General features: G+C 40.9%; 2 protein-coding genes across 2 annotated transcripts; both read left to right on the forward strand.

Annotated features, from left to right (window-relative positions):
• The first annotated feature begins 19,682 nt into the window (after positions 1-19,682).
• LOC124805502 lies at positions 19,683-20,207 on the forward strand. Its single transcript, XM_047266066.1, has one exon. The coding sequence runs from the start codon at positions 19,683-19,685 to the stop codon at positions 20,205-20,207; it is 525 nt and encodes a 174-aa protein (XP_047122022.1).
• Positions 20,208-22,474: 2,267 nt separating this feature from the next.
• On the forward strand, positions 22,475-23,557 carry LOC124805503. The gene is made up of 2 exons (XM_047266067.1): positions 22,475-22,573; positions 22,652-23,557. Exons 1-2 carry the CDS (start codon positions 22,475-22,477, stop codon positions 23,555-23,557), a joined length of 1,005 nt encoding a protein of 334 aa, XP_047122023.1.
• The last annotated feature ends 407 nt before the right edge of the window (positions 23,558-23,964 follow it).

Genomic DNA, 23,964 nt, shown 5'->3' on the forward strand with positions numbered 1-23,964 from the left:
TGTGTGGACTTATGTCATATGTTCTGTACTCATTGTCATTGTCTGAAATGTTTTGTACTTGGTGCATGTGCACCACATTTACTTCATGTTCTACATCTGAATATTCTGTGAATTGTGAATGTTAATTAGTTACAAAAAACTCTGTTGCTCATGGCAAGTCCAAATGACTCACCATCGTTGCCAAATTTTTGCCCCCTCAGTGGAGGGTTATGAAACGCGTATGTACTCGGTAGCAGCGATGGCGAGGCATGACAGAATCTCTGACCAGAGAGTTATTTATCGTTGCTAGTCTGCGCAGTTGTTGTACGTAGCGAGTCGCGAGAGCATGTAGTAGCGCGCAAGAGTTCAGTGCAGTTGCAGTGCAGTTGCGAGAGAGTTCAGTTGTACGTAGCGAGTCGCGAGAGCATGTAGTAGCGCGCGAGAGACAGTCGCAGTTGTGTGTGAGGAGTCGGCGGGCGTCGACATGGGCCTCTGGTCAAGGATCAGGACGAGGTGTATTTTTAAATAAGGTAATGAAGCAGCATTGCGCTCATCTGATAATGTAATGTATCTTAACAGTAATTAATTTGTTCAAGAATCGTCCCAATAATAATTTTGTTCTGAAATCAATTTTTTAAGAAAATAATCATTACAATTGAAACAATACTTCCTACGCTTTTCCTGCCAGAATCAATTTATCAGATTTGCACAGGGCCTAAGGTCAGCGCAGATGACCTTATAAAATTTATCAGGTTGATCATAACGTTAATTTTGTGGGGACTTAATATTTTTGCACATTGTTATTATCATTGAGTTTTACTACTGTGGGAAGCTAACAGTTGGCTCTATTTGCATTTTCATTCAATTCATATCATTTAATAATAATTACGGGGAGGTTACACTTAGCACGATGTCTATTCTCATTTAAAATATTATCTTTTATTTTTTGCGGGGAGGTTACAATTTGAAGGCACTGAATCCAATCGTCATGCACTCGCAGAAGGATTTCCGTAGCTATGCTGGCACACACTTCTTCAGTGCGTTGACTGAGATGATATCTGTTTCTTATTTTGCTGAAGTTACAAGTTGCTTTCATTGAACCCACGGGCAAACGTCAAATAGCGTGATCTGGGTGGCCATTCCACAGAACAATCTCGGCCAATCCAGTGACCAGGAAATTAACCGTCTAACCACTGACGAACAACTGCTCCATAGTGCGGCGAAGACCCATTCTGTTGGAAATAAGAGGGAAATCTGCTATTTTCATTCAGGAATAAGAGAAACACCATTTCTTGCAGCATTTTCCGGTAGAGTTGAGCATTAAAGTTCTGAAAAAGGGTCCAATTACACGGGTACCCCATATTCTACACCACACCATAAAGTCACCAACTACCTTGGAAGGTTACATCGAGTGTGAATACTGTTCATTCCAGTATCTGTAGCTGTGACAATTGACTTCGCCATTGACAAAAAAGTTTGCCTCATCACTGTACAAGATAACTTGTGAGAACGAGGGAGTCTGTTGAGCTTGCTCTAGGGCCCACGTCTGTCTGGGTCATCATCTGCTAGGTGCTCGAGTAGCTGAACCTCGAATGGACGCCATTGGTAAGCCTGTGTAATTCGTACGATCGATGACTGACTGAGCCCACGTTCTGATGACAAATGTCGTGTGCCGCGGTGTGGGTTCTTGACGAAGAATGCCAAAACCGTTGTTGAGCTTGTCTCGTCAGTAGAACATTTTGGACGGCCACTCCGTGCCTTGTCAGACACAGTCCCAATTTCTTGGAGTTTGCAAATTAAGCTCCTGGCCGTGTTGTGTGAAACTGGTGGTCTTTCTGGGTGCCGGTTGTTAAAATCGGCCGCTATGACACGGAGACTCCGTTCTCTAAACATCAAAATGACACCAGTTCTCTCCTCCTTGGTCAAAGCAATCTTCAGTTACCTGCAACAAAAAAAATAGTTTTAACTTTGAACCACAACTGCTACTTAGAATTTCTTTATAGGAATGAAATTGTCAAAAAATGCTGACGTTATTTGACATGTCACAGAACCCCCCTTCCATTTAAAAATTCGACTTAGATTCAAGGTAGCCGATTTCTAGATGACGCCGACGTTCTGTACATACCGTAAAAGACAAACCACCTCATCCATACCCTGCTGGAATGTTCAGGTTTCCCCATTCCTGCAGTGTTTTTGGCATAACAGCGTGTACTGCGAATTTGGCTCACCCTGTATTGTTTCACTGCGATCAGCCCCATAGTGCTACATTTGTCTTCACGAGGGGTTTAGCAGAATCACGAGAAACCAATTCGAGAAGTCTGTGACGATTTTGTAATGAATAAATTCTCCGTACTACAGATTCCATGACGTGACGGAGTGACTACGTATGCGGAGAAGTTTCAATAATGTATCAGACGTTCGTAGTATAACACGTAAAAAATTATGATGCCATTTTTCCATTCAGTTTCCGTGAGTAATCCTTGATGTTAGCTGAACAAATTTTTCATCCACCTTTTATTCCGCTTGTGACAAAAGAAAGTAATCATTGCGACAGCAGCCTCTTTATCGTCCAAACTTCCGAACCACAATAATATTGTGCGATATTACTGAGCAGTCTAGTGAGAATTTGAATAATATTGTTCAATATATTAGGATGGTGCATAAGTTTATAGCGTTTTTCCATAAGTTTAATAAATACAACAGTTACACATAACACAAACCTTAGTCATCAGTAATTTAATTCCCTTCACTATTTACAATCCGTCTGCCAACGCTGGGGCAACTTTTCGATACGGCGACTGTAGAAACCACGTGGTTTTTGAAGTGAAGGACTGGTCAGCCGTGTTCGGAGCGTATTTTCAAGAAAAATGGTTCAAATGGCTCTGAGCACTGTGGGACTTAATTTGTGAGGTCATCAGTCCCCTAGGACCCAGAACTACTTAAACCTAACTAACCTAAGGACATCACACACACCCATGCCTGAGGCAGGATTCGAACCTGCGACCGCAGCGGTCGCGCGGTTCCAGATTGTAGCGCCTACAACCGCTGGGCCACATCGGACGGCAGCACATTTTTATCCAGAGAAGAAGTTCCTTGAAGGTTGTTCGATAGAGAGGGTTCTAGGTGAAAATCTGAGAGTGCAATATAAAGTGAATAAGGTGGCTGCGGAATAACTTTACAACGAAACTCCTTTATAGAGTTTTTTGTCAGTCTAGCAGAAAGCGGGAGGGTTTCATCGTGGAGTAGCATCACCTCACGCAGTCTTCCTGGCCGTTGTTCTTGGACTGCGTCTACAACCCGTTGACAAGAAGTGTGAGCTGTGATGGTTACACCTCTCGGAAGCAAATCTTAGAAGACAACAGGGTAGCTGTTCCACCAAATGCATAATATATCTTTTATGTGTGCGCACAGGTCTTTGTACGGAGATTTGCTGCTTTGTTTGGGCTCAACCATTCCTTTCTTTTCTTTATGTTAGCGTAAAGACACAATTTCTCGTCACCATTAGCGGTACATGATAGGAATGATCGATATTGATGACTAGCCAAGTGATAACAAGCTATCAGACAAACACATATTTGTGACTTTTAACTTAGAGCATGTGGTACCCATACGCCCTATTTTAGGATTTTCCCAATCGCATTCAAATTCCGCATGATGATGGAACGATCACAGTTCATCACATTTATCAGTTCTCGAATACACTGACGTGGATGATTGTGGGTTAATGCGTTCAAACGATCTTCATGAAATCTCGAAGGTCTTCGTGAATGAAGAGTCTCTAATGTCGAAACGATCATCCTTAAATCGAGAAAACCATTTTGTTGCCGTACTCTGTCCAGTGGCATTAATCCCATACACAGTGAAAATATTTACACAGAGCCGGCCGGGATGGCCAAACAGTTCTAGGAACAACTTGTAGCACAACTTGGCTAGAAGAAGGAATCAGTTGGTAGGATGAGTTCATGAGTAATGTGAACGACGCAAACGGGGGCCAGACGCAAACGGGGGCCAGACGCAAACGGGGGCCAGACGCAAACGGGGGCCAGACGCAAACGGGGGCCAGACGCAAACGGGGGCCAGACGCAAACGGGGGCCAGACGCAAACGGGGGCCAGACGCAAACGGGGGCCAGACGCAAACGGGGGCCAGACGCAAACGGGGGCCAGACGCAAACGGGGGCCAGACGCAAACGGGGGCCAGACGCAAACGGGGGCCAGACGCAAACGGGGGCCAGACGCAAACGGGGGCCAGACGCAAACGGGGGCCAGACGCAAACGGGGGCCAGACGCAAACGTGGGGCAGACGCAAACGTGGGGCAGACGCAAACGTGGGACAGACGCAAATATGGGAGATAAGTAGTTTGTGGTACAACATGAGTAAAAGAAGGAATCAGTTGGTAGGATGGATTCATGAGTAATACGAAATACGCAAATATTGGAATTACGCAAATATGGGAGAAGAGAATATTGTGGCACAACTTGACTAGAAGAATGAATTAGATGGTAGGATGTGTTCATGAGTAATTCAAAAAACGCAAATATGGGGAACACACAAATATGGAGAACACGCAAATATTGGAAAAACACAAATATGGGAAAAAGTATTCAATTGCGCAAACTGACTAGAAGAAGGAATCGGTTGGTAAGATGGGTACATGGGTAATGGGACAGTCGCAAATGTGGGGTAGACGCAAATGCGGGGCAGACCCAAATGCGGGGCAGACCCAAATGCGGGGCAGACGCAAATGTGGGACGGTTGCAAATGTGGGAGAAGAGAAGTTTGGGCTACAACATGACTAAAAGAAGGAATAATTGGGAGGATGGGTTCATGAGTAATGCGAAAAACGCAAATAGGGGAAAAACGCAAAGAGGGGAAAAACGCAAATAGGGGAAAAACGCAAATAGGGGAAAAACGCAAATATGTGAAAATCGCAAATATCGTAAAATTGGAAATGTGGGAAAATGGCAAAAATGTGAAAATGGCAAATATGGGGAAATGGCAAAAATGGAGAAATGGCAAGTATGGGAAAATGGTAGATATGGGAAAATGGAAGATATGGGAAAATGGCAGATATGGGAAAATGGCAGATATGGGGAAATGGCAGATATGGGAAAATGGCAAATATGGGAAAATGGCAAATATGGGTAAATGGCAAATATGGCAGAAGAAAATTCTTGGCACAACTTTACTAGAAGAGTGAATCGGTTGGTAGGTTGGGTTGATGAGTAATGTGAAAAACGCAAATGTGGCAAAAACGCAAATGTGGCAAAAACGCAAATGTGGCAAAAACGCAAATGTGGCAAAAACGCAAATGTGGCAAAAACGCAAATGTGGCAAAAACGCAAATGTGGCAAAAACGCAAATGTGGCAAAAACGCAAATGTGGCAAAAACGCAAATGTGGCAAAAACGCAAATGTGGCAAAAACGCAAATGTGGCAAAAACGCAAATGTGGCAAAAACGCAAATGTGGCAAAAACGCAAATGTGGCAAAAACGCAAATATGGCAAAAACGCAAACATGGCAAAAACGCAAACATGGCAAAAACGCAAATATGGCAAAAACGCAAATGGTGTGGACTGGCAAGACAGTGACGGGTAACCGAAAGGCACACGCTTAAACTCACGCAGGCTGGTGTGAGATCTGAAACAGGATACGTAATGAATGCTATAAAGAAAAGTACGTAGCTGCTGGAATACTTAACTTTCATCCACAATTGGTGAATATTGGTCTTGTTAATGTACATGCTTCATTAGATACATAGCAAAGGATAAATGGCGCCTTGCTAGGTCGTAGCAATTGACTTAGCTGAAGGCTATGCTAACTATCGTCTTGACAAATGAGAGCGTAATTCTCAGTGAACCTTTCCTAGCAACGTCGGCTGTACAACTGGGGCGAGTGCTAGTAAGTCTCTCTAGACCTGCCGTGTGGCGGCGCTCGGTCTGCAATCACTGGTAGTGACGACACGCGGGTCCGTTGTATACTAGCGGACCGCTGCCGATTTAAAAGGCTACCACCTAGCATATGTGGTGTCTGGCGGTGACAACACAGCAAATATGGGAAAAACGCAAATATGGGAAAAACGCAAATATGGGTAAAATGCAAATATAGGTAAAATGCAAATATGGGAAAAACGCAAATATATGAGAATACCGCATATATGGGAAAATCGGAAATATGGGAAAATAGCAAATATATGAAAATCGGAAATATGGGAAAATCGCAATTATGGGAAATCTCAAATATGGAAAATCGCAAATATGGGAAAATCGCAAATATGGGAAAATGGCAAATATGGGAAACTGCCAAATATGGGAAAATGGCAAATGTGGGAAAATGGCAAATGTGGGAAAATGGCAAATGTGGGAAAATGGCAAATGTGGGAAAATGGCAAATGTGGGAACAGGGCAAATGTGGGAACAGGGCAAATGCGGGAACATGGCAAATGTGGGAACATGGCAAATATATGAAAATGGCAAATATGGGAAAATGGCAAATATGGGAAAATGGCAAATATGGGAAAATGGCAAATATGGGAATGTGGCAAATATGGGAATGTGGCAAATATGGGAAAATAGCGAATATGGGGAAAACGCTAATATTGGAAACTCGCAAATATGCAGAAGCGAATTTTGTAGCACAACATGAGTAGAAGGAATCGGTTGGTAGGATGGGTTCATGAGGAATGGGTAAATGGCAAATATGGGAAAATGGCAAATAGGGGAAAATGGCAAATAGGGGAAAATGACAAATATGCGAAAATACAAATATAGGAAAATCGCAAATTTGGGAAAATCGCAAATATAGGAATAAGGCAAATATGGGAATAACGCAAATATGGGAAAAACAGAAATCTGCATACATGACAGAAGAGAATTTTGTGGCACAACTTGACTAGAAGAAGGAATAGGTTGTTAGGAAGGGTACGTGAGTAATGGGAAAACCGCAAATATGGGAAAACCGCAAATATGGGAAAAACGCAAATATGGGAAATCGCAAATATGGGAAAACGCAAATATGGGAAAGACGCTAATATGGGAAAGACGCTAATATGGGAAAGACGCTAATATGGGAAAGACGCTAATATGGGAAAGACGCTAATATGGGAAAGACGCTAATATGGGAAAGACGCTAATATGGGAAAAACGCGAATATGGGAAAAACGCGAATATGAGAAAAACACGAATATGGGAGAAACTGAAATATGGGAAAAACACAAATATGGGAAAAACACAAATTTGGGAAAAACGTAAATATGGGAAAAACGTAAATATGGCAAAAACGCAAACATGGGAAAAACGCAAATATGGGAAAAACGCAAATATGGGAAAAACGCAAATATGGGAAAACGCTAATATGGAAAAAAAGCAAGTATGGGAAAAACGCAAAAATGGGAAAAACGCAAATATGAGAAATACGCAAGTATGGGAAAAACTCAAATATGGGAAAATCGCAAAAATGGGGAAAACGCAAAATACGGAAAATAAGAAAGTCGCAAATATGCCAGAAGACAATTTTGTGGCACAACCTGACTAGATGAAGGAATCAGTTGGTAGGATGGTTCGTGAGTAATGCGAAAAACGCAAATATGGGAAAAACGCAAATATGGGAAAAACAGAAAAATGGGAAAAACAGAAAAATGGGAAAAACAGAAAAATGGGAAAAACAGAAAAATGGGGAAAACGCAAAATACGAAAAATCAGAAAGTCGCAAATATGGCAGAAGAGAATTTTGTGGCACAACTTGACTAGAAGAAGCAATCGGTTGGTGGGATTAGTTCATGAGTAATGGGAAAACCGCAGATATGGGAAAACCGCAGATATGGGAAAACCGCAAATATGGGAAAACCGCAAATATGGGAAAACCGCAAATATGGGAAAACCGCAAATATGGGAAAACCGCAAATACGGGAAAACCGCAAATACGGGAAAACCGCAAATACGGGAAAAACGCAAATACGGGAAAAACGCAAATACGGGAAAAACGCGATGACGGCAAAAACGCGATGATGGCAAAAACGCAAATATGGCAAAAACGCAAATATGGCAAAAACGCAAATATGGCAAAAACGCAAATATGGCAAAAACGCAAATATGCGAAAAACGCAATAATGGCAAAATCACAAATATGGCAAAAACGCAAATACCGGAAAAACGCAAATTTGGGAAAAACGCAGATATGGGATAAACGCAAATATGGCAAAAACGCACATATGGGAAAAACGCACATATGGGATAAACTCAGATATGGGGAAAACACGAATATGGGAAAATCGCTAATATTGGAAACTCGCAAATACGGCAGAAGAGACTTTTGTGGCACAACATGAGTAGAAGGAATCGGCTGGTAGGATGGGTTCATGAGTAATGGTAAAATGGCAAATATGGGAAAATGGCAAACATGGGAATGTGGCAAATATGAGGAAATGGCTAATATGGGAAATATGGGAAAATCGCAAATTTGGGAAAATCGCTAATAACGGAATAAGGCAAATATGGGAATAACGCAAATATTGGAAAAACAGAAAATCGCAAATATGGCAGAAGAGAATTTTGTGGCACAACTTGACTAGAAGAAGGAACAGGTTGGTAGGAAGGGTACATGAGTAATGGGAAAAACGCAAATATGGGAAAAACGCAAATATGGGAAAGACGCTACTATGGGAAAGACGCTACTATGGGAAAAACGCTAGTATGGGAAAAACGCTAGTATGGGAAAAACGCTAGTATGGGAAAAACGCTAGTATGGGAAAAACGCTAGTATGGGAAAAACGCTAGTATGGGAAAAACGCTACTATGGGAAAAACGCTACTATGGGAAAAACCCTACTATGGGAAAAACCCTACTATGGGAAAAACCCTACTATGGGAAAAACGCTACTATGGGAAAAACGCTAATATGCGAAAAACGCTAATATGGGACAAACGCTAATATGGGACAAACGCTAATATGGGACAAACGCTAATATGGGACAAACGCTAATATGGGACAAACGCTAATATGGGACAAACGCTAATATGGGAAAAACGCTAATATGGGAAAAACGCTAATATGGGGAAAACGCTAATATGGGGAAAACGCTAATATCGGGAAAAACGCTAATATCGGGAAAAACGCTAATATCGGGAAAAACGCTAATATCGGGAAAACGCTAATATCGGGAAAAACGCTAATATCGGGAAAACGCTAATATCGGGAAAAACGCTAATATGGGAAAAACGCTAATATGGGAAAAACGCTAATATGGGAAAAAAGCAAATACGGGAAAAACGCAAATACGGGAAAAACGCAAATACGGGAAAAACGCAAATACGGGAAAATCGCAAATACGGGAAAAACGCAAATACGGGAAAAACGCAAATACGGGAGAAACGCAAATATGGGAGAAACGCAAATATGGGAGAAACGCAAATATGCGAAAAACGCAAATATGGGAAAAACGCAAATATGGGAAAAACGCAAATATGGGAAAAACGCAAATATGGGAAAAACGCAAATATGGGAAAAACGCAAATATGGGAAAAACGCAAATATGGGAAAAACGCAAATATGGGAAAAACGCAAATATGAGAAAAACGCAAATATGGGAAAATGGCAAATATGGGAAAATGGCAAATATGGGAAAATGGCAAATATGGGAAAATCGCAAACATGAAAAAAACGCGAATATGGGAAAAACGCGAATATGGGAAGAACGCAAATATGTCAAAATCGCTAATATTGGAAAATCGCTAATATTGGAAAATCGCTAATATTGGAAAATCGCTAATATTGGAACCTCGCAAATACGGCAGAAGAGAATTTCGTGGCACAACATGAGTAGAAGCAATCGGTTGGTAGGATGGGTTCATGAGTAGTGGTTAAGCCGCATATATAGGAAAGCCGAAAATATGGGAAAACCGAATGTACGGGAAAACTCAAAAAAGGGAAAAACGTAAATATGGGAAAAACGCAAATATGGCAAAAACGCAAATATGGCAAAAACGCAAATATGGCAAAAACGCAAATATGGTAAAAACGCAAATATGGCAAAAACGCAAATATGGCAAAAACCCAAAAATGGAAAAAATGCAAAAATGGCAAAAACGCAAAAATGGCAAAAATGCAAATATGGCAAAAACGCAAATATGGCAAAAACGCAAATATGGGAAAAACGCAAATATGGGAAAAATTCAAAAATGGGAAGAACGTAAATATGGCAAAAACGATAACATTGGAAAACGCAAAATACGGAAAATCAGAAAGTCGCAAATATGCCAGAAGACAATTTTGTGGCACAACCTGTCTAGAAGAAGGATCGGTTGGTAGGACGGATCGTGAGTAATGCGAAAAACGCAAGTGTGGGAGAAACGCAAATATGGGAAAATGGCAACTATGGGAAAATGGCAACTATGGGAAAATGGCAACTATGGGAAAATGGCAACTATGGGAAAATGGCAACTATGGGAAAATGGCTAATATGGGAAAATGGCTAATATGGGAAAATGGCAAATATGGGAAATTGGCAAATATGGGAAAATGGCAAATATGGGAAAATAGCAAATATGGGAAAATGGCAAATATGGGAAAATGGCAAATATGGGAAAATGGCAAATTTGGGAAATTAGCGAATATGGGGAAAACGCTAATATTGGAAACTCGCAAATATGGCAGAAGCGGATTTTGTTGCACAACATGAGTAGAAGGATTCGGTTGGTAGGATGGGTTCATGAGTAATTGGAAAATGGCAAATATGGGAAATTGACAAATATGGGAAAATGACAAATATGGGAAATTGGCAAATATGGTAAAATGGCAAATATGGGAAAATGACAAATATGGGAAGATACAAATATGGGAAGATACAAATATGGGAACATCGCAAATATAGGAATAAGGCAAATATGGGAATAACACATATATTGGAAAAACACTAAATCGCAAATACGGCAGAAGAGAATTTTGTGGCACAACTTGACTAGAAGAAGGAATAGGTTGGTAGGATGGGTACGTGAGTAATGGGAAAACTGCAGATATGGGAAAACCGCAAATATGGGAAAGCTACAAATATGGGAAAAGCGCAAATATGGGAAAAACGCTAATATGGGAAAAACGCACACTAATATGGGAAAAACGCTAATATGGGAAAAATGCTAATATGGGAAAAACGATAATATGGGAAAAACGCAAGTATGGGAAAAACGCAAGTATGGGAAAAACGCAAATATGGGAAAAAAGCAAATATGGGAAAAACGCAAATATGGGAAAAACGCAAATTTGGGAAAAACGCAAATTTGGGAAAAACGCAAATATGGGAAAAACACAAATATGGGAAAAACGCAAATATGGGAAAAACGCAAATATGGGAAAAATGCAAATATGGGAAAAACGCAAATATGGGAAAAACGCGAATATGGGAAAAACGCGAATATGGGAAAAACGCGAATATGGGAAAAACGCAAATATGGGAAAACAGCTAATATTACAAAAACGCAAATATGGAAAAAACGCTAATATGGGAAAAACGCAAAAATGGGAAAATCACAAATATGGGAACAACGAAAAAATGAGAAAAACGCAAATATGTGGAAAAACGAGAATATGGGAGAACGCTACTATTGGAAACTCGCAAATATGGCAGAAGCGGATTTTGTTGCACAACATGAGTAGAAGGAATCGGTTGGTAGGATGGGTTCATGAGTAATTGGAAAATGGCAAATATGGGAAATTGACAAATATGGGAAAATGGCAAGTATGGGAAATTGGCAAATATGGGAAAATGGCAAATATGGGAAAATGACAAATATGGGAAGATACAAATATGGGAAGATACAAATATGGGAACATCGCAAATATAGGAATAAGGCAAATATGGGAATAACACATATATTGGAAAAACACTAAATCGCAAATACGGCAGAAGAGAATTTTGTGGCACAACTTGACTGCAAGAAGGAATAGGTTGGTAGGATGGGTACATGAATAATGGGAAAATTGCAGATATGGGAAAACTGCAAATATGGGAAAACTGCAAATATGGGAAAAACGAAAACTTGGAAAAGACGCAAATATGGGAAAAACGCAAATATGGGAAAAACGCTAATATGGGAAAAACGCTAATATGGGAAAAACGCTAATATGGGAAAAACGCTAATATGGGAAAAACGCTAATATGGGAAAAACGCAAGTATGGGAAAAACGCAAGTATGGGAAAAACGCAAGTATGGGAAAAACGAAAGTATGGGAAAAACGAAAGTATGGGAAAAACGCAAGTATGGGAAAAACGCAAATATGAGAAAAACGCAAATATGGGAAAAACGCAAATATGGGATAAACGCAAATTTGGCATAAACGCACACATTCCAAAAACGCAAATATGGCAAAATAGTAAATATGGGAAAATCGCAAATATGGGAAAACCGCAAATTAGAGAAAAACGCAAATATGGGAAAAACGAAAATATGGGTAAAACGCAAATATGCAAAAGTCGCAAATATGGTAAAAACGCAAATATGGCAAAACTGCAAATATGGGAAAAACGCAAATATTGGAAAACACAAATATGGGGAAAACGCACATATGGGAAAAACAGAAATATCGGATAAACTCAAATATGGGGAAAATGCGAATATGGGAAAATCGCTAATATTGTAAACTCGCAAATACAGCAGAAGAGACTTTTGTGGCACAACATGAGCAGAAGGAATCGGCTGGTATTAATGGGTTCATGAGTAATGGTAAAATGGCTAATATGGGAAAATGGCAAATATGGGAATGTGGCAAATATGGGAAAATGGCAAATATGGGAAAATGGATTATATGAAAAAATGGGAAATATGGGAAAATGGGAAATATGGGAAAATGGCAGATATGGGATAATGGCAAATATGGGGTAATGGCAAATATGGGAAAATCGCAAGTATGGGAAAACTGCAAATATGGGAAAAACGCAAATATGAGAAAAACGCAAATATGTGGAAAAACGCGAATATGGGAAAATCGCTACAATTGGAAACTCGCAAATATGGAAGAAGAGTATTTTGTGGCACAACGTGAGTATTAGGAATCGGTTGGTAGGATGGGCTCATGAGTAATGGGAAAATGGCAAATATGCGAAAATGGCAAATATGGGAAAAAGCCAAATAGGGGAAAAAGCCAAATATGGGAAAAAGCCAAATATAGGAAAAAGCCAAATATGGGAAAAAGCCAAATATGGGAAAATGACAAAAATGGGAAAATACAAATATGGGAAAATCGCAAATTCGGGAAAATCGCTAATATAGGAATAAGGCAAATATGGGAATAAGGCAAATATGGGAATAAGGCAAATATGGGAATAAGGCAAATATGGGAATAACGCAAATATGGGAATAACGCAAATATTGGAAAAACAGAAGGTCGCAAATATGGCAGAAGAGAATTTCGTGGCACAACTTGACAAGAAGAAGAATCGGTTGGTGGGATGGGTACGTGAGTAATGGGAAAACTGCAGATATGGGAAAACCGCAAATATGGGAAAACTGCAAATATGGGAAAAACGAAAATTTGGAAAAGACGCAAATATGAGAAAGACACGAATATGGGAAAAGCGCAAATATGGGAAAAGCGCAAATATGGGAAAAGCGCAAATATGGGAAAAGCGCAAATATGGGAAAAGCGCAAATATGGGAAAAGCGCAAATATGGGAAAAGCGCAAATATGGGAAAAGCGCTAATATGGGAAAAGCGCTAATATGGGAAAAGCGCTAATATGGGAAAAGCGCTAATATGGGAAAAGCGCTAATATGGGAAAAGCGCTAATATGGGAAAAGCGCTAATATGGGAAAAGCGCTAATATGGGAAAAGCGCTAATATGGGAAAAGCGCTAATATGGGAAAAGCGCTAATATGGGAAAAGCGCTAATATGGGAAAAGCGCTAATATGGGAAAAGCGCTAATATGGGAAAAGCGCTAATATGGGAAAAGCGCTAATATGGGAAAAGCGCTAATATGGGAAAAGCGCTAATATGGGAAAAGCGCTAATATGGGAAAAGCGCTAATATGGGAAAAGCGCTAATATGGGAAAAGCGCTAATATGGGAAAAGCGCTAATATGGGAAAAGCGCTAATATGGGAAAAGCGCTAATATGGGGAAAGGGCTAATATGGGGAAAGCGCTAATATGGGGAAAAACGCTAATATGGGGAAAAACGCTAATATGGTGAAAAACGCTAATATGGGGAAAAACGCTAATATGGGGAAAAACGCTAATATGGGAAAAAACGCTAATATGGGGAAAAACGCTAATATGGGGAAAAACGCTAATATGGGGAAAAACGCTAATATGGGGAAAAACGCTAATATGGGGAAAAACGCTAATATGGGAAAAACGCTAATATGGGAAAAAACGCTAATATGGGAAAAAACGCTAACATGGGAAAAAACGCTAACATGGGAAAAAACGCTGATATGGGAAAAAACGCTAATATGGGAAAAACGCAAGTATGGGAAAAACGCAAGTATGGGAAAAACGCAAGTATGGGAAAAACGCAAGTATGGGAAAAACGCAAGTATGGGAAAAACGCAAGTATGGGAAAAACGCAAGTATGGGAAAAACGCAAGTATGAGAAAAACACGAGTATGGGAGAAACTGAAATATGGGAAAAACGCAAATACTGGAAAACGCAAATATTGGAAAACGCTAATATGGAAAAAAAGCAAGTATGGGAAAAAAGCAAAAATGGGAAAAACGCAAATATGGGAAATACGCAAGTATGGGAAAAACGCAAATATGGGAAAATCGCAAAAATGGGGAAAACGCAAAATACGGAAAATAAGAAAGTCGCAAATATGGCAGAAGACAATTTTGTGGCACAACCTGACTGGAAGAAGGAATCGGTTGGTAGGATGGTTCGTGAGTAATGTGAAATACGCAAATATGGGAAAATCACAAATATGGGAAAATGGCTAATTTGGGAAAATGGCAAATATGGGAAAATGGCAAACATGGGAAAATGGCAAACATGGGAAAATCGCAAATTTGGAAAAAACGCGAATATGGGAAAAACGCTAATATTGGAAACTCACAAATATGGTAGAAGCGAATTTTGTGGCACAACATGAGTAGAAGAAATCAGTTGGTAGGATAGGTTCATGAGTAATGGGAAAATCTCAAACATGGGAAAATGGCAAATATGGGAAAATGACAAATATGGGAAAAAGGCAAATATGGGAAATTACAAATATGGGAAAATACAAACATGGGAAAATACAAACATGGGAAAATCGCAAATTTGGGAAAACCGAAAATTTGGGAAATTCGCAGATATAGGAAATGAGCAAATATGGAAAAAACTCAAATATGGGAAAACAGAAAATCGCAAATATGGCAGAAGAGAAATTTGTGGCACAGCTTGACTAGTAGAAGTAATCGGTTGGTGGGATTGGTTCGTGAGTAATGGGAAAACCGCAGATATGGGAGAACCGTAAATATGGGAAAACCGTAAATATGGGAAAACCGCAAATATGGGAAAACCGCAAATATGGGAAAACCGCAAATATGGGAAAACCGCAAATATGGGAAAACCGCAAATACGGGAAAAACGCAAATACGGGAAAAACGCAAATACGGGAAAAACGCAAATATGGCAAGAACGCAAATATGGGAAAAACGCAATTATGGCAAAACCGCAAATATGGGAAAAAGGCAAATATGGCAAAAACGCAAATATGCGAAAAACGCAATAATGGCAAAATCACAAACATGGCAAAAACGCAAATATCGGAAAAACGCAAATATGGGAGAATTGCAATTATGGGAAAACGCAAAATATGGGAAAAACGCACATATGGGAAAAACGCACATATGGGAAAAACGGAAATATGGGATAAACTCATATATGGGGAAAACGCTAATATGGGGAAAAACGCTAATATGGGAAAATCGCTAATATTGGAAACTCGCAAATACGGCAGAAGAGACTTTTGTGGCACAACATGAGTAGAAGGAATCGGCTGGTAGGATGGGTTCATGAGTAATGGTAAAATGGCAAATATGGGAAAATGGCAAATATGGGAATGTGGCAAACATGGGAATGTGGCAAACATGGGAATGTGGCAAACATGGGAATGTGGCAAACATGGGAATGTGGCAAACATGGGAATGTGGCAAATATGGGAAAATGGCAAATATGGGAAATATGGGAAAATCGCAAATTTGAAAAACTCGCTAATAAAGGAATAAGGCAAATATGGGAATAACGCAAATATTGGAAAAACAGAAAATCGCAAATATGGCAGAAGAGAATTTTGTGGCACAACTTGACAAGAAGAAGGAATGGGTTGTTGGATGGGTACGTGAGTAATGGGAAAACTGCAGATATGGGAAAACTGCAGATATGGGAAACACGCAAATATGGGAAACACGCAAATATGGGAAACACGCAAATATGGGAAACACGCAAATATGGGAAACACGCAAATTTGGCAAAAACGCGAATATGGGAAAAACGCATATATGGCAAAAAAGCAAAATTGGGAAAGACGCAAATATGACAAAAACGGAAATATGGGACATACGCAAATATGGGGAAAACGCAAATATGGGAAAAACGCAAATATGGGAAAAACGCAAATATGGCAAAAACGCAAAAATGGGAAAAACGCAAAAATGGGAAAAACGCAAAAATGGGAAAAACGCAAAAATGGAAAAAACGCAAAAATGGGAAAAACGCAAAAATGGGAAAAACGCAAAAATGGGAAAAACGCAAAAATGGGAAAAACGCAAAAATGGGAAAAACGCAAAAATGGGAAAAACGCAAAAATGGGAAAAACGCAAAAATGGGAAAAACGCAAATATAGGAAAAACGCAAATATAGGAAAAACGCAAATATAGGAAAAACGCAAATGAGGGAAAAACGCTGATATGGGAAAAACGCTGATATGGGAAAAACGCTGATATGGGAAAAACGCTGATATGGGAAAAACGCTGATATGGGAAAAACGCTGATATGGAAAAAACGCTGATATGGAAAAAACGCTGATATGGAAAAAACGCTAATATGGAAAAAACGCTAATATGGGTGGTGGTGGTTGTTAGGATGTTTAAGGGGGACTAAACAGCTAAGGTCATGAGTCCCCCATTCCAAAAACAGGCGAGACATTAAGGTGCGGAGCAGATAAAACCCGAAGGGGAAGGATGCACCCCCCCAGGCCTTAAAAGAACACAAATGCGGTAACGAATACGACAGACACGAAGAGGACAGATGAACACCAGACAAAAAATAAATACAGAAGAAAAGAAGATGGCCGGAGAGAGGTTGACTGACCACGACAACAAAAAAGGGAACGAGTCAACCAACCGACTACACACTAAAAACTGCAACCAAATATGAGAGACTCGAGGACAAGAGACACACAAAAGGAAAGGTGCAGGACCACTCTAAATGGAAGCATAAGAAGGACTAGCACGGATAAAATGTAAAACACTGTCAGCCATTGAGGCATCGTCACATAAATTCAAAGGCAAGGTGCCCGGGACATTAAAAGACTGCCGAAGGGTGCAAAGTCGGGGACACTCCAATAGAACGTGGGCGACCGTCAGCCAGGACCCACACCGACACGGGGGGATCCTCCTGACGCGAAAGATGGCCGCGCGTCAGGTATGTATGGCCGATGCGGAGCCGACACAAGATAACAGACTCCCTGCGAGAAGACCGCAGGGAGGAGCGCCACACATCGGTCGTCTCCTTGACAGACCGCAGTTTATTCAGGGCTGTCATGCCACGCCACTCAACAGACCACACCCCAAGCACCTTACGGCGCAACTCCAGCTGCAGGTCGCGAGCTGTGAGGCCGATCTCCAAAGCTGGGGCGTTGATCGCCCCTTTGGTCAGCCTGTCAACACGTTCGTTCCCCGGGATGCCAACATGACCTGGCGTCCAAACCAAGACCACCGAACGACCAGAGCGGCAATGGCGGAAACAGACTCCTGAATAGAGGACACCAGAGGAGAAGAGGGATAGCAGCGGTCGATGGCCTGAAGGCTGCTCAGGGAGTCACTGCAGATGACGATGGACCTACCTGAGCAGAAACGCATATGCTCAAGAGCGTGCGAGATGGCCACCAGCTCTGCAGTAAAAGTACTGCAGCCAGCCGGCAAGGAGCGTTGCTCAACATGGGCAGCGCGAGCAAAAGCGTAGGCAGTGCAACCATCAACCAGGGATCCATCAGTGTAGACAGGCTCACAGTCCAGAAATGATTCGAGGAGCGCAAGAAAACGGCGACGGAGGGCCACAGGCGGAACCGAGTCCTTAGGTCCCTGTGCCAAATCCACACGGACGGACGGCCGGGACAAACACCAGGGAGGCGTAGGTGTTCGGACCCGGAAGGGAGGCAGAAGAGGGAATGACCCCAGTTCTGACATCAGGGACTGGACACGGACAGCTACGGAAAGCCCAGACCTAGGTCGCTGTTCGGGCAGATGGAGGACCATGGCAGGGAAAAGCAGGCGACGATTGGGATGGCCTGGCGAGCAACGCACGTGGACAGCATAGTCGGCGAGCAGACGATGGCGGCGAATCCGCAGCGGGGGAACCCCGGCCTCCACCAGTAGACTATCCACGGGGCTGGTGCGAAAAGCGCCAGTTGCAAGCCGAACCCCACAGTGGTGTATCGAGTCTAACAACTTCAACACTGAGGGTGATGCAGACCCATAGGCCAGGCTCCCATAATCAAGCCGGGACTGCACAAGGGATCTGTACAATCGCAGCAGCGTGCAGCAATCTGCACCCCAAGACGTGTGGCTAAGGCAGCGGAGGGCGTTGAGGTGCCGCCAGCATTTTTGCTTCAGTTGAGTAACATGAGGAACCCATGTGAGCCGGGCATCAAACACGAGTCCCAAGAAGCGGCAAGTGTCCACCACTTCAAGCAGGTGGCCGTCGAGGTAAAGTTCAGGATGAGGGTGGACCGTCCGACGCCTGCAGAAGTGCATAACTCGAGTCTTGGGTGCAGAGAACTGAAAACCATGAGTCAGAGCCCATGATGCTGCCTTGCGAACGGCGACTTGCAGCCTGCGGTCGGCGACTCCCGTAGTCGTGGAGCTAAATGAGATGCAGAAGTCGTCGGCATACAAAGAAGGAGACACCGACGACCCCACTGCTGCAGCCAGACCATTAATGGCCACTAGAAATAAGGAGACGCTCAACACTGAACCCTGCGGGACCCCATTTTCCTGTATATAAGATGAACTAGAGGTGGCACCGACTTGCACCCGGAAAGAGCGGCGCAATAAAAAGCTTTGAAGAAAAGCAAGTGTCATCCATGAATTACCTGGAACAACTTCATTTGTGGTACAAGAAAACGTAATCTTACAGCCAACAAATGTTATTGGACCAGACAGTATCTCCTGTTGAGAGACAGGGTTTGGTGTCTCATCAAAACTAAAAACAGTTTTATACACTGGCATTCTGCTCCTCCTATTGTATCTCCTACGATGGTACGGCATGGCTGTGTGCTGCGTGCTGCTGCCTGCAGTCGACTGACGCAGAAACAGGAACCGCGCCGAGAGCTCCATTCAGCGCTACCTTATCGCTTGCGCAACTTCCGGTGATAAACTTTATTTTAGTGCAACGCGGCCCTAGTAATACTAGGGGCCGCGTTCCCTGGCTGCCTCGCTAAACGGCTAAGTCCCGATCAAGGTCACCCACCTATAAGGCGGCGCACACAGCCATAGAAAATATGGGAAAAACGAAAATATGGGAAAAACGCAAATATGGGAAAAACGCAAATATGGGAAAAACGCAAATATGGGAATAACGCAAATATGGGAGAAACACAAATATGGCAGAATGGCAAATATGGCAAATATGGCAAATATGGCAAAACGCGAATATGGGAAAAACGCGAATATGGGAAAAAGGCGAATATGGGAAAAACGCAAATATGGGAAAAACGCAAATATGGGAAAAACGCAAATATGGGAAAAACGTAAATATGCGAAAAACGCAAATATGGGAGAAACACAAATATGGCAGAATGGCAAATATGGCAAATATGGCAAATATGGCAAATATGGCAAATATGGCAAAACGCGAATATGGGAAAAACGCGAATATGGGAAAAACGCGAATATGGGAAAAACGCGAATATGGGAAAAACGCGAATATGGGAAAAACGCGAATATGGGAAAAACGCGAATATGGGAAAAACGCGAATATGGGAAAATCGCTAATATGGGAAAATCGCTAATATTGGAAACTAGCAAATATAGTAGAAGATAATTTAGTGGCACAACATGAGTAGAAGGAATCGGTTGGTAAGATGGGTTCATGAGTAATGGAAAAATGGCAAATATGGGAAAATGACAAACATGGGACAATGGCAAATATGGGAAAGTGGCAAATATGGGAAAGTGGCAAATATGGGAAAGTGGCAAATATGGGAAAATGGCAAATATGGGAAAATGGCAAATATGGGAAAATGGCAAATATGGGAAAATAGCAAATATGGGAAAATCGCAAATATGGGAAAATCGCAAATATGGGAAAATCGCAAATGGGAAAAACACAAATATGTGATATACGCAAATATGGGAAGTACGCTAATATGGGAAAAACGCAAATGTGGGAAAAACGAAATTTTGGGAAAAACGCAAATATGGGAAAAACGCAAATATGGGAAAATTGCAAAAATGGGAAAAACGCACATATAGCAAAAACGCTAAAATGGGAAAACGCAAATATGGGAACAACACATATATGCCGGCCGAAGTGGCCGTGCGGTTAAAGGTGCTGCAGTCTGGAACCGCAAGACCGCTACGGTCGCAGGTTCGAATCCTGCCTCGGGCATGGATGTTTGTGATGTCCTTAGGTTAGTTAGGTTTAACTAGTTCTAAGTTCTAGGGGACTAATGACCTCAGCAGTTGAGTCCCATAGTGCTCAGAGCCATTTGAACCAACACATATATGGGAATAATGCAAGTAAGGGAAAAACGCAAATATGGAAAAAACGCAAATATGGGAAAAACGCAAATATGGGAAAAACGCAAATATGGGAAAAACGCAAATATGGGAAAAACGCAAATATGGGAAAAACGCAAATATGGGAAAAATGCAAATATGGGAAAAACGCAAATATGGGAAAAACGCAAATATGGGAAAAACGAACATATAGCAAAAATGCTAATATGAGAAAAACGCATATTTGGGAAAAACGCAAATATGTAAAAAACTCAAATATGGGAAAATTGCAAAAATGTGAAAAACGCACATATAGCAAAAACGCTAAAATGGGAAAACGCAAATATGGGTAAAACATATATATGGGTAAAACGCAATTATGGGAAAAACGCTAATAGCGGAAAAACGCAAATATGAGAAAAACGCAAATATGGGATAACTGCAAACATGGAAGAAACGCGAATATGGTAAAAACACAAATATGGGAAAAACGCAAATTTGGGAAAAACGCAAATTTGGGAAAACGCAAATTTGGGAAAACGCAAATTTGGGAAAACGCAAATTTGGGAAAAACGTAAATTTGGGAAAAACGTAAATTTGGGAAAAACGTAAATTTGGGAAAAACGTAAATTTGGGAAAAACGCAAATTTGGGAAAATCGCAAATATGGCAAAAACGCGAATATGGGAAAAACGCAAATATGGGAAAAACGCAAATATGGGAAAAACGCAAATATGGGAAAAACGCAAATATGGGAAGAACGCAAATATGGGAAAACGCAAATATGGGAAAAACGCAAATATGGGAAAAACGCAAATATGGCAAAATCGCAAATATGACAAAAACGCAAATATGGGAGATACGCAAATATGGGAAAAACGCAAGTATGCAAAAACGAAAACATGGCAAAAACGCAAATGTGGCCACAACGCAAATGTGGCCACAACGCAAATGTGGCCACAACGCAAATGTGGCCACAACGCAAATATGGGACAAACGCACATATAGCAAATACGCTAATAGGGGAAAAACGCAAATATGGGAAAAACGCAAATATGGGAAAAACGCAAATATGGGAAAAACGCAAATATGGGAAAAACGGAAATATCGGAAAAACGCAAATATCGGAAAAACGCAAATATCGGAAAAACGCAAACATGGTAGAAATGCAAATATGTTAAAAACGCATATATATGAAAAACGCAAATATGGGAAAAACGAAAATATGAGAAAAACGAAAATATGGGAAAAACGAAAATATGGGAAAAACGAAAATATGGGAAAAAGGAAAATATGAGAAAAACGAACATATGGGAAAAACGAAAATATGGGGAAAACGAGAATATGGGGAAAACGAGAATATGGGGAAAACACATATATGGGAAAATGGTAAATATGGGAAAATGGCAAATATGGCAAAATGTCAAATATGGGAAAATCGCAAATATGGCAAAAACCCGAATGTGAGAAAATCGCTAATATTGGAAACTCGCAAATATTGCAGCAGAAAATTTTGTGGCAAAACATGAGTAGAAGGAATCAGTTGGTAGGATGGGTTCATAAATAATGGGAAAATAGCAAATATGGGATAATGGCAAATATGGGAAAATGGCAAATATGGGAAAATGACATATGGGAAAATGCAAATATGGGAAAATGCAAATATGGGAAAATGCAAATATGGGAAAATGCAAATATGAGAAAATCGCAAATTTGAGAAAAACACAAATTTGAGAAAATCGCAAATTTGGGAAATTCGCAAATATAGGAAAAACATAAATATGATAAAAACGTAAACAAAGGAAAAACGAAAAATTGGGAAAAACGCAATAATGGCAAAAAAGCAAATAAGGGAATAACGCAAAAATGGCAAAATCGCAAATATGGGAAAAACGCAAATATGGCAAAAACGCGAATATGGGAAAAACGCAAGTATGGCAAAAACGCGAACGTGGGAAAAACGCAAGTATGGCAGAAACGCAAATATGGGAAAAATGTAAATATGGGAAAAACGCAATCATGGAGAAAACGCAAATATGGGAAAAACGCAAATATGGGAAAAACGCAAATAAGGGAAAAACGCAAATATGGGAAAACCACAAATATGGGAAAAACGCAAATATGGGAAAAACGCAAATATGGGAAAAACGCAAATATGGGAAAAACGCAAATATGGGAAAAACGCAAATATGGGAAAAACGCAAATATGGGAAAAACGCAAATATGGGAAAAATGCAAATATGGGAAAAATGCAAATATGGGAAAAATGCAAATATGGGAAAAACGCAAATATGGGAAAAACGCAAATATGGGAAAAACGCAAATAAAGGAAAAACCCAAATATGGGAAAAACGCAAAACAGGGAAAAACGCAAAACAGGGAAAAACGCAAAACAGGGAAAAACGCAAAACAGGGAAAAACGCAAAACAGGGGAAAACGCAAAACAGGGGAAAACGCAAAACAGGGGAAAACGCAAAACAGGGGAAAACGCAAAACAGGGGAAAACGCAAATCAGGGGAAAACGCAAAACAGGGGAAAACGCAAAACAGGGGAAAACGCAAAACAGGGGAAAACGCAAAACAGGGGAAAACGCAAAACAGGGGAAAACGCAAAACAGGGGAAAACGCAAGACAGGGGAAAACGCAAAACAGGGGAAAACGTAAATATGGGGTAAACGTAAATATGGGGTAAACGTAAATATGGGGTAAACGTAAATATGGGGTAAACGTAAATATGGGGTAAACGTAAATATGGGGTAAACGTAAATATGGGGTAATCGTAGATATGGGGAAAACGCAAATATGGGAAAAACGCAAATATGGCAGAAACCCAAGTTTGGAAAAAACGCAAATATGGAAAAAACGTAGATATGGGAAAAACGCAGATATGGGAAAAACGCAGATATGGGAATATCGCTAATATTGGTAACTCGCAAATATAGCAGAAGAGAATTTTATGGCACAACATGAGTAGAAGAAATCGGTTGGAAAGATAGGGTCATTAGTAATGGCTACATGGCAAATATGGGAAAATGGCGAATATGGGAAAATGGCGAATATGGGAAAATGGCAAATATGGGAA

The sequence above is a fragment of the Schistocerca piceifrons genome, chromosome 7, assembly GCF_021461385.2.
Source record: "Schistocerca piceifrons isolate TAMUIC-IGC-003096 chromosome 7, iqSchPice1.1, whole genome shotgun sequence".
Classification (NCBI taxonomy): Eukaryota; Metazoa; Arthropoda; class Insecta; order Orthoptera; family Acrididae; genus Schistocerca; species Schistocerca piceifrons.

Coding starts and splice junctions, on each gene's coding strand:
- LOC124805503 (XM_047266067.1), top strand. CDS start 22,475: ATGGCAAATATGGGAAAATGGCAAATATGGGAAAATGACATATGGGAA. Junction 22,574..22,651: donor AAATGCAAATATGGGAAAAT/GCAAATATGAGA, acceptor TCGCAAATATAG/GAAAAACATAAATATGATAA.
- LOC124805502 (XM_047266066.1), top strand. CDS start 19,683: ATGGGAAAAACGCAAATATGGGAAAAACGCAAATATGGGAAAAACGCA.